This window comes from Platalea leucorodia (genome assembly GCF_965183815.1).
Source record: "Platalea leucorodia genome assembly, chromosome: 11".
Classification (NCBI taxonomy): Eukaryota; Metazoa; Chordata; class Aves; order Pelecaniformes; family Threskiornithidae; genus Platalea; species Platalea leucorodia.
Genome location: NC_138833.1, coordinates 4623343 through 4635412, shown reverse-complemented (window position 1 = coordinate 4635412; position 12070 = coordinate 4623343). Strand labels below are relative to the sequence as shown.

Genomic DNA, 12070 nt, shown 5'->3' with positions numbered 1-12070 from the left:
GGATTTTCTGCCATCCCGGCTGTCCACATTCAGCCTTTCTATCGTGTGTTTGCGCCTTTTCAAAAGGGAAATGAGTGCTTTGCCCGTTTTGACTTTATCCGCTTTACAAAACCACAGTGTTGGGCGATGGCTGCTTTGTTTCTCAAAGTCCGGGCACAGGTTATTTAAACTCAGAGTTAAAAAGTGAACGCGTCGGAACTGAGTAATGTTCACCCAGGTGTACCTACAGACAGGGACCCCTGGCTCCCTTTCCAGTGAAACCAGCGGCCCTGGGTATGCCGAGAGGCGTGAGCACCGCGCGGGGCGGCTGCCTCCAGCGCCAGGGCACGCAGGCTTGTGTTTGCCTGCTCGTCAAGGCGTAATCTGGGAAAAGCACCCGCTGTGGAGGAGTAGGTGATTAATGCCTGTGAAATCCTGGCCCAGGGAAGAGCCAGCCCTGCCAGATGTGATAATGTTGTCCTCTGACAAATGGTCATAGCTTGGCCTTCTTCAGATAACGATGTAGTTGTGTGCGTTAGCTTCAGATACCGACCCCACCAGGGAAGGGTTCCCTGTCATACAGCCATCCATCCCACCTCCTCAGCGCTTGGCTGTCAGAGCCGATGGGTTTTGGCTATACTTCTTCCTTTCATTGGCACTTCTGCGTAGGCGAACAATTACAAATATGCGTTTCCACTTATCTCGCACCTTTCAGCTGGAACTCTAAGCACCCGTATGAATTGAGCATTGCAACACAACAGTTAGATATGCAGGGAGCAGGCAGGGATCACCCGGTCGGCGCACGGCCGTAGCACAGCTGTTTCTTGTAATGTGGCAGATACTTAGCAGAATTCAAGAATATCCAAACAGAAAGTTTGGCCCAGGTGTTTTCAAGCTTACTTGAGTTGTCAATCCATAAAGTAGTCTGCTAGAGGTGCGGGCCCCAAGACAGCGGGCTCGGCTACGGTGGTGATAGGCTTGCTTTTCGGAGGTGCGGGCGCTACCTCACCTCTGGCACTGAGTCTGGCTTAAGTCCTCAGCCTCTTACCCCGGCCCAGGCAACTCACTGCCCTTGCAGTGGCCCTGACAGAGCTGTATTTTGAGCCAGACTGGCTACTGGATCAACTGGATCTGCGTTTTTGTGCAATGCCAAGGCTTTATTTTTTTTTTTCTTAAAAACACTTCAGACAGTACCCTCAGCTGCAGGTCCCTGAAACGTAGCTCCCCGGGGCGCTCTCGCCAGCCCGAGGATGGGCCGCAGCCGCGTCCCAGCCGCCTCCCTGCAGGCCAAGGACGAGCAGCTCAGCCAGCAGAGCCTTCCCGCGGCCGTTCGTGGCAGAACTCGCTCACCTCGCGTTTCTGCAAAGCCACGCAGGGACGGTGCTCGTTTACTGCTGTCATCTTATGTAAACTTTTAAAGGCCTACGTGTTCGTGGTTCATCCCAAAAACCTGGGGTGACAGCAGCACTGCAGAGGCACGTTAGCTCAGTTCTGAAACAGTGGTGCGCTCTTCTTAAACAAGCACGTCCTCAGAAACGCCTGCAGTGCTGACTGTCTGCCTGACGTGGCTCATGTAGAATTGGTTATGGCAGGTCTACTGTAAAACACTATAAAAATGAAACTTCTTCCAGGAACAACTGAATTCTGGTAATTTCCAAGTCACGTAACGTGTTTCTGAAGTTGAGGTCCTATTTCCATGCTACAACGCCCTTACACATCAGTTATGCAGGACCGGGCGCTAAAGATGGCAGCATGTCCTCTGGGCTGAGAGGTGGACACAGCTAAAAGGGGATTCATCCTCGGAGAGGAGTCGCTCCCCTGGTGTGCCTCTTCCTCTCCACTGAGGGTAGAGAAAACCTGGGTAAATAGCTCAGGGACATCTACGTTGCAGCTTTACAAAGCACCTGAAGGGGATCTGACCGATGCCTTTGTAACTTACTGAGAGGATGCTGAGCTTACGGGCCATTTGGATGAGCAGAAACCCATTCTTAAAACTAACCTTTTACATTTTAAGATGGTGTTTACCACTTGTGCAGCAATCCCAAATCCAGGTTGTTGGCTAAGCGGTATCTGAGGATGCCTGCCTCCCACGGCTGGTGCTTTCTGTCCTTATCCTTGCGTAACAGAACCACCACCCAGCTAGCGAGCCTGCCGGCGGGAATTTGGAAAGGGCTGCTTGCAGGCCAAGCTTAAGCTGTTTTGGCAACACCGTGCACGCGGGCAGTTTACACAACCCACAGTCTGATTTCGGCTGTAACTGCTACTGCTATTAGATTCTCATTACGCGCTGGTGTTTGCATGCGTACGGAGCAGAGCCTGTACCATTTAATTACACCTACAGCGGTGGAGATGTCCCATCGCGTCTATAACTCCCAGCCTGATTTGAAACCCTCCTTGTGCAAGAGCAGGTAATCCCACCCTTGCCCTTTCTTCCTTTTAGGAGTGCATGAAGCTATGGAGTTGTTTCAGGGAATTTCAACACGCAGCATAAAGGCTCGAGAGCTGAAGCTGCCCTGAAAACAAAAAATGATAGTGTGATGCAAATTGAATTGTACCACTGCACCTTTTAATTTCCGGGAGACTGAAGATGAAGGTGAAGATTGTACGTGGGTTGGGTTATCTGACTCGCTGCAGGCTTCATGCATTTGAAAAATCAGTGTTAAAAACACCTGAGCAATAAGTACACGGTGCCTTTAGTATCTCGTCTGCTCAGATGGCTACCTGCGCCCTGTCCCCCCCCAAATTCCTGCTGTCTTATTCGCAAGCCTCAATCTACACCTAAATGTTTCTCAGAGAGGAGCAGCAGTTTGTCGGTGTTCCTTGCGGTCAGGAAGGACTGTATTGTATTGAACAAAATACCCCAGTCATTTACAAGCCAAAACCTCCTGAATTCCTTCGCTGGCTTTAAGAAACTCAGCCTGTCCTTGCGCCTCAGCATGCAGTTACGAGATGCTTCTGCTGTGAGGAAACGCTGGTTTCGGAGGCCCCTGCTGTCTCTTGCCCCGAACTGCAGTCCCTCACTGCCCCTGTGAAATAATTTGAGCTTAACCATACAAAAAGAAATCATTTCAGTGATCCGGATTGCAACATGGGCACCAAGCAGCGCGACAGAGGGGCAGCAAGCTGTGGCTGAGGGCACACAACAGAGGATTTTAAGTAATTTTGCCATCAAAGCCAATATATCGTGTAGCTACCCCATTGCTTTTCTGCCCGGGGAAACTCAGCCGCAGTGGCTACTCTCCTGATTAGCTGTCCTCTCAGGTGTTACGTATGCGTAGGTACTGCCTGCACGGGCATCAGCAATGTTTGAACTTGCACCTTGGAGGCTCACGCTAGAAGAAAGGTCAAGGACACGGTGACCGTAAAGGAGCGTGGAATGGGAGCTCTGCCTTGCAAGGTGCGATACCGCGAGACAGGGTGTCACAGAAGCGGTTCGTTGTTAACGTCGTCTCCTCATCCGCTTTTTGTCTTTCAGTGTGGAAACAGTAAATGATGGGCAGTTTCATAGTGTGGAGCTCGTGATGCTGAATCAAACGCTGAACCTGGTGGTGGACAAGGGGACTCCCAAGAGTCTAGGAAAACTCCAGAAACAGTCTTCTGTCAGCCTCAACACGCCCCTCTACATTGGAGGTACAGTGAGTTGCTCTGGACTTTGAGGTTTTAACAAGTCTTCTCTATCTTCTGGAGAAGACTCTTGGGGGGAAGAACTAGCCATTTGCCTTCCCCCTCTGCCAGAGGTTGCTGCCCTGAACAGAGAGCCTGGAAACCACACCTCTGCTGTTCTGCTTCATAGCCCGTAGCCCACCAGCACCCCACCGCGCGGCCAGCACAAGCTCGCAGGCCAGTTTCTGTGTTAGGCGGCAGTTTCTGTGTTACGCGGCCATGGCAGGAGCAACCAGTTTGTCATTTCTAAACCTTTCAGAACTGGCTGGCACCAGGATGTCGTGGTTGAAGAAAACAACGGAAGTATCACAACCAGTCATGGCAAAAAAGCAAATCAATAGTCAGTAGGTTTAAATATAGCATAAATGAGCTATATTTCTGCTGGAAATTGTATAGAGGTCTAAAACTTTTTTGGGAAAAAAAAGATTAAAAACTCCAAGCCATATTAACACACAAGATAACTAAGAACTTCTTGGCTAATAGTTTTCTCCTTGGAAACTGAAGCCAGAGCTGCAGTATTAGAAAGATATTTGAATTAACTGAACTTCAGTTAAGAAGTTTTTTCCCATTCAGTACTGAATTTTGGGGGAAGGAGGGGCCAAGTGGGGTGGGGAACAGATGCCCAGAATAATGAGGGTCCCACTGATGGGGTGTCTGGATGTGAGAGGCAGAATGAAGGCTGTGCTCTGCCCGATTGATTTGGTTGTGCCAGAACCACCCCCCAGCTCTGTTCTGGACTGAGTCTTGAAATCTCTCCTTTTTGGTGACGCGGAGTTCTTGAATTTTTAGCCAGCCTATTCTAAATACAAGACTCAGCAGAACAATAATAGACTCAGAAAGTCTTTGGGCTTTTTCTAATGAGATCATTGAAGCCAACAGTAGAAACTCTTACTAACTTCACTTGGTGCTGGTCAAGCCTTTTGTAAATAATTCCTTTTAATAACACTTTTCTAAAAGAACCCTGAATATTGCCCTTGTAAATCAGAAAACTGGCTAATCTTGCTCTGTACAGAGCTGAACTTTTGTAATTGGCTCCTATTAGGAATGTCACAGGCTATTAAAGAGCGTTATGCATCAAAGATAATCTGCTGGTGAGGCCATCACCATTTCTCCCTCCAGCACAGCATAAGATACCAACCCCACAGCAGTTTATACACAGGGAGCTTGGGAAGCAATCATGTGGAAAAGTTTTGTTAATGGATGAGCATTGTGGATCAATACTAATTCTCAAAAGGTACCTACAAAAACGCGCTCACAGGGCAAATCTGAGACCTGAAACGAAGGACTATTGGATACCAGAAGCCATGGGCTCAGTGGAGACTTTTTTTTGTTGCCCATTAAAATTCTTCTTGCTCCTTTCTAAACCCTCACTGTTCCGCACGTGCCGCCTCCCTGCACGTAGCATTCCCACAGATGCCAGCTGCCCTTCCGCTGCAGACGTTCAGTTAAAGTAATGGATTAAATCACCCCGGAGCAACTGTTCCTAACCTACGCTAAGCTGTAAGACAGAGCTGGGCCTTCACGTGCCCACGATTTTGTCCCTCTCTCCAACTACATCACCTGGTCCCGCAGCTTTCCCCCTAATGCACAGTTAAACAAAGATGCTGGTTTTGTTTTGAGACCATCTTTAACAGTGGAGTTACTTACAGATAGCAAATTCAGAGGCCTTATGCGGTTGAAAAGGGAAGCGCTTGCCTACGCTAACGCAGCTGTACAGCTCGAGCGGGTGTCGGAGGGGAGGGCGTAACGCACCGTCCAAAAGAATCTGCTGGCCATCTGAGCGTCTGAACTCTTCCACGCGCCTGAACGAGGTGGAGGGTGCTCGCCACAGAGCCTTGGCCTGGCTCCCGAAGCGCGGTTCCCTGCCCCAGTGTGGATGGGGTGCGCTCCTACCGCTCCCTGTCTTAACGCTGCCAGCGAGCAATGCCTGTCGTGCTGCAGCACAGAGGTGGTAGCTACCTGCTGGCGAGTAAAGACATTCTTAAACCTTTCAGAAGGGTAATTGCTATCGAACTATCGACAGAAGGAGCGTTATCTAAAGACAAGAACACGTGGCCATCGGCCAAAAAAACTAGGCTTTTTTTTTTGCTTTTTTTTTTGTCAGACACTTCTTACATAAGCTTGGGCAAGTGATTTTATTTTTGTTTCTATCCATTTCCAGAATGAGGACAATGAGGCGGTGCTATCTTACAACGGTCCCATACAAATTAATTCTTTAAAGATTATAAGGGGCTGTGACAAAAGAAACATGAGCAATTATAATTTATGTGCTATCATTGCAACTGTGAGTAAACCTTCCCTTTTTGTTTTTATCTGAAGGGATCCCGACCTCTACTGGATTATCTTCACTGCGCCAGGGTGCAGATAAGACACCAAATGGTTTTCATGGATGCATTCACGATGTCCGCATCAATAACGAGCTGCAGGATTTCAAGGATTTACCCCAGCAGTCACTAGGAGTCCTTCCTGGCTGCAAATCCTGTAACATCTGCAAGCACGGTATTTGCCGGTCCCTAGAGAAAACAAGCGTGATTTGTGAATGTCACCCAGGCTGGACGGGCCCCCTGTGTGACCAGGAAATTGGAGACCCATGTCTTAACCACAAGTAAGCTCGACTGAATGCTGATGGGAGGGCAGAAGCTTTACAGCTGATGCATATTTCACATGTCATCTTGTAAAACCACATCTGACTAGTTTTTGGAGGTGCTGGGTTCCCACATTAACAGTTGTGAGTCAGCATCCACGGCAACTCTCAGTTTCCACTTCTTGTTCTGATGTTGCTCACTCTCCAAACGAGCTCTTTGTCCTGGAGGAGCTCAGGTGTTAACACTGCAGGTCATACTTTCAGCTGTGACTCTACACGTTAAAATATGAAAGCTCCTGTTAATGGCTATGGCTTACCTCTGAGGTGGCGAGAGCCCGCGCTTATCCAGAGCAGAGCTGCCTGTGAGCGGGAGGTACACGTTTGAGGGGTACGCTCACAGCAGCGTTGGACCCAGTACTCAGACTAACTCCCTGAAGACCATTATGCACTCCAACGTGAACAGTTTTAAATTTCCCAAATAGCTGACTTAAATATTACACTCCGAAACACCCCTTTAAAGTGCAAGTTTAAAGGATAACATGGAGTTTGCATGCGAGGGCAGCACGAGTGTAAAGCATTCACAGTTCAAAGGCTCAATAACCGCATCTCCATCAGAAACACGGGGTGAATAGCTTGCTTATGGCGAGTACACAGGGAAGCAGTCCAACGCAGCCCAGCAGTCTGCATAGTTCTGGGCTGTCTCATACGCAGATGGAAGTACTTTGGGTTTTGAAGCTACTTTGGTTGCGCTATCTGCGGAAGGGGCTTTTCACAAGCACGTACTTTTGACAGGTAAATTGACACAGTGAATAATCACTCTCTTAAGGGCAGAAACATAACTTGGCAGAGGTACCATTTTAAACTTGCTTCTGGTTCTCATTCTGCCTCATTCTGCAAAGTACGGAACCCTGGAAAGCGTTGAGAAGCACCTGACAGTTTACAGACCAAAGGTACCAAGACCCAAGCGAAGAAACACTCAGAAGCCCAAATGTTTCCTTGAATTTCCAATGTCAGCGTGAAGCTGTTGTGGTTGGACAGAGAAAAATAAGGGAGTTGCAGATGTTTATGTGACGAGGGATTGTTTCTCTCATAATCTAAGGAGGGTGGTGCAGTCATGAACGCAGCCCCCTTGCTAGGGAAAGTAGCTGTGCATATTTGTAACGCTCGCATACTGTCCCACCTTTCATTAAATCACTTCAGCCTTTTGGAGCTGTCTCCTTCAAGCCAAGCCCTCTGCGTCCCGGGGAGCACGGTGCCCCGCCGGCGGGTGGCTGCTCCAGCGCTCCCCGGTTACCTCGGGGAGGAAACGCAGCTGCAAAGAACAGGTAGTTGATGATAACAGGAGTCACTATCCACGCACACCTTTGGTTAGCGGGGCAGAAAATGCTGGTTTATGTAGGCTGTGACTCCCTTTATTACAGTATTTTGCACGTCTTGACCTGACTGAAACTGCTTTTAGTATTTGTGCTTTTTAGTTCAAAGCTTAAAAATGAAATGTACAAGGATTCGGCAGAAGCAGGGAACAATTTTAAAGTACCAGAAAGAAAATAAACAAAAATAAGAGAAAGACATGGGTTTATGTCAAGCAGGACCTGACAGAGCAAAGGTTTCTAAGCCCTGAGCAGTTTTTCCTTGGCTGGGCAGTGCTGCTTTCTTCCCTGTCCTCAGCCCATCCAAGTCTGTCCCTGTCCCAGAAGTGGGGCTGGTGTCAGAGAACCTGCTGAGGATCAGCACCCCTCCCCATGCTATTCCTCAGCAATCCCCAAGCTCGCTGCAAACCGCACGAGCCAGGGAACCCTTCAACTACAGCCGCCTGTGACTGAGTCCGTGCATAGCTTTTCCACAAGCACCTTCATTTATCACCCTGTTTTCATCACCTGATACTATTTGTAGAGTAATTCTGCTAAGGAAGCCCGGGCACGCAGCTTGATTGTTGGCACTTAGTTCCCCGTGCTGATGCTGTAAATGCGAGCGCTCTTGTGCAGTTGCCAAGCGTTGGCCCGTGCTCACGGAGGAGCCTAATGTTTTTCAAAGGGATCACTTAGGATCACAAATTCTAAATGTATTCTCTGAACATTTTCCAGTATTCACTGAAAACTCACAGTTTCTTCAGAGCGTTTGACACTGAACTGCTGTTTTTGGATTAGTATCCTGGCATTAAAGGGGCAGAAATGCCAAAACCAAACATCGCTGGGAAAAGGAACTTTCATGTCTAACACAGGCCAGCTCTAAACGCCTCTCTTTCTCCAGGTGTCTGCATGGCAAGTGCATGGTGGCCAACGTTGCTTACACCTGTAAGTGCGTGGAGGGCTACACAGGCATGTACTGCGACAAGAAGAACAATTCCTCAAATCCCTGCAGGCTTTTGAAGTGCAACCACGGGCAGTGTAAAACTTCCGAGCACGGGGAACCCTACTGCGAATGCGACCCTAGCTATAGCGGAGAACATTGCGACAGAGGTACGCTGGGCCGCAGGGCCCGGGACGCCGCTCTGCTGCATTTCTGGTTTACACCGTCGTTTTTAACTCTCTTCCATGTGACTCGTATTTGGGGGTAAATGGCAAATAGTAGAAAATAAAGCTAGGTCAGTCTCTGCAGAGCTGTATAGGGAGGAGAAAACAACCAGACAAGAGCTAGCTGGCTACTACCCAAACGTATGGAACGGGGGACATCTGTAGCGAAGGGTTTTATTCTCTGCCTCCTGAATCCTCAAGGTTTGCTGCCCCCAGGATTCTGGTGGGGTGTTTAAGGGAGAGGTGGTTGCGAGGTTTACCCTCGGCAAACAGCGTTCAGCTAATTGCAGCGCTGGGAAAGGAGGCCTTGCCCTGCACGCCGAGGGCTGTTAGAGATGACGTGAGCAGGAACCGGGAGGCAGGAGGTACCGCGCCAGTGAAGTGGCAGCGAAGATGCCCGGCTCGCTCCCTCGGGTGCAGCTGGGCGGCTTTCCTGGGGAGTCCCACAGATCAGGCTGGGCTTCCCGGCCGGGGCTGCGGCCCAGCTCTTCTGCCCTGACCCGAAAAGACTCACTGGAAACTCAGCGAGTTCTGTCTGCATCCCTTCTGCCTTTTTTCATTCCTGTACAGAAGGAAGGTGCTGGCTTGTATTATTTTTATTTAGGCCCTGCCTCTCCTGTGAATGAACCACAGACTTTCCAAATTACGCACACATTCACGGCCTCACCAAAACGTATCTGGCTGGTGCAGAGTGACTGCAGAACAGCACAGGCCTTTCCAGGTATCCCAGATTGCTGATGTCACGCAGCGCAGGCCGGCCTTTGATCCCGAGGAGCAGACGCAGTAAAACTAATTCATATTTTGCAGGAGTGCTGCAGGATTCAACACTCAGCATTCATTAAAGCGCTTCCAGAAGTGCTGATCAAAGCCAGCGGGCTGCTTGGCCTCTGCCTTCTGCCGGATATTACACATTTGTGTAACACAAGCTCCGTTTTGATGGCAGGTACAAAGCAGTAAAAGATTAAGGTCCTGCTCATGCCATCTGTTTGCCTTGAATATCATTACACGTACAGGGCTGTCTGCTGATGTTTGGGGAATATCTGGCAAAGTAGTTACCACATTTTTATTTTCCTTTACATCTCTGTTGTCTCACCAGAGAATCTCTGCCAAGGAGAGATAATTCGAGAAGTAGTCCGTAAGCAGCAGGGCTACACGTCGTGTGCCACTGCCTCCAAAGTACCGCGCCTGGAATGCCGCGGCAGCTGCGGCAACGGGCAGTGCTGCGTTCCTCTCCGGAGCAAAAGGCGGAAATACTTCTTCCAGTGCGTGGACGGCTCCACCTTCACGGAAGAACTGGAGAGACATGTGGAATGCGGCTGCTCAAAGTGCTTATAAGCCATTCTCCAGTCCCTTGCCACTTTAACCGACTCAGAAGCGCTATCAAAACGGGACCTATTTACTTTCAGAGTGAAGAAGAAGAAAAGAATTATTAAGTATATTGTAAAATAAACAAAAAATAGAACTTATTTTTATTATGGAAAGTGACTATTTTCATCTTTTATTATATAAAGTATCGCACCACTTTGGGTATATGTATCATATAGTGAGTTATTTTTACCATGAAACTTTTTTAACAGTTGTAAGAAAAAAAATTTCAAAAGTTAAAAGTTAAAAAAAATATAAAGAAAACATAGCCTAACAGGAGAAGTGTGGGGGTGACTTTATGTGTATGCACAATGAACAAGCGTAAAGGTGTTCCAAGGACCTGCCACAGAACCGATCCGGGCTGAAGAAATCGCCGAGGCTCCGGGTGGGTCTCCTGAGCGCGGATCCCCACGACTGACAGCCATCTCGCCTGCTCAGGCACCCCGAGAAAGCCTCCCCCTCGGTCCCTTGCTCTGCCTAACACTGCCGACGCTGCTTTCTCCCTGTACAGTGGCTCCGCTTGCTGTCCTCGAACTGGTTCCCCGTAGCACGTAGGCGCTGCCGTAGCTTGAGGCTAACCACATTATTTGACTATTGTAATACTAGAATACATTTTTTGCTGTGTATGTTGTATTTATCTCCCTTCACGTTATATTCTCCAGCGACTGTATCTATAGAGCACAGGCAGCTTTTTCCAAAAGAAGGGGACGAAGGGAAAGGAAGTGGGGAAATATATGTTGCTTTGGGAAATTTGGGGCAAAATGTGAAATAAGTGCTAAGTAACGCCTAATAAATGACACAGTACTTTTGTGTAAACTCCTCAGCTATGTTATTTCCCAAGTTTGTGCCTTCTTGCTCCCAGCCCTGAGCCTTTTTTTGTATATGAAATATAAGGAATGCACTGCTACATAGCTTGTCACGCCTTGACACTGTAACTTGCAAAGGTTGTAAAGAGCATGAAAATATTGCAGGTGCCAGCGCGTACCTGCAACGTAATGGCTTTTGCTCCCGCCGTCACTTGAGCCAGGGGTGTAAGCTGGGCTGTAGCTGCCTGTTCATCCGCACTCCGGCACCCAGCAGCTGGCTGCTTTTCCAGCGCTTCTTCAACGAGCAGAAGTTGCACTATATCCCTGAGAAGGTATTCGGCCGACATTTGCCCGCCTTAGCAGCGCTCTCTTCTCTGCACGAGGACAGACGGCACAGCTCCACCCCGTCCTGTTCTCGCGTTTGGGGCAGATTGACCGATTCAGCCAAAGCTTCTCCACCCGCACGCTTCATATCCCGCACCGGTGTCTCCCAAAGGACTCCCGTTAACCTCAGCTGCGTCCAGAGCAAATGCGGAATAGGAGATGGAAATCCACGCAGGGATAAACGCTCACCGTGAATGTGAGGCAAAAACTGACTCTGGGAGCGAGCTGGGTTTTTGGCAGGGCTACCTTTCAGGGTCAGTACGTACGCGCAAAGAGCACCGTGGATACCTTGAAGTTTCTCTTAACTCCCAAGTTTCAAACATCCCCATCAGCAACTGTTGCGTTATCAGGGTAATTTCTTTCTTTCCCTAACGTAGCAAGTATTACGGTCCCTCTTCAAGTTCTCTTCCTCGGAGAGAGGTAAAGTTGGAGACGATTCCTAGCAGCCGTAAGCTCCCTTTGGGAACGCTCACTGGCCTCACCAAAAAGATTTCAGATCAGGCGCTTCAGCAAAGGATGGGTAGGAACGTTGAATCAAGTAAACGGGGCTTTCGTTTGACCGGGGCTTTGGAAAGCTGCACAGAACGCAGCGCATTGATACTGCCCTGACAAGTACCAATGTTTATTTCCCCTTAAAGAAAAGCGACCATCTAGCTATCGTGCAGCCGGAGAGCTCTAACCTGCTTAGCGTTCTTCTGCTACGTCAGCCTCTCCTTCGCTGCAGCAGCTCATTCGTATTTGTTACTACCAGAGCGACTCGAGCAGGAGGGACATAA

The 12070-nt window shown here is 48.9% G+C and overlaps 1 protein-coding gene across 1 annotated transcript in view; it reads left to right on the top strand.

The window, feature by feature from the left end:
• The window catches only part of SLIT3 (slit guidance ligand 3), a gene marked incomplete at both ends in the record, with an annotated part of 527658 nt that extends 517584 nt beyond the window's left edge, over positions 1-10074 (top strand). Inside the window, 4 exons of the mRNA XM_082324538.1 lie at positions 3455-3609; positions 5962-6247; positions 8477-8685; positions 9836-10074. Coding sequence (XP_082180664.1) covers positions 3455-3609; positions 5962-6247; positions 8477-8685; positions 9836-10074 — 889 coding nt within the window. The remainder of the gene's footprint in view (positions 1-3454; positions 3610-5961; positions 6248-8476; positions 8686-9835) is intronic.
• Positions 10075-12070: the final 1996 nt, after the last annotated feature.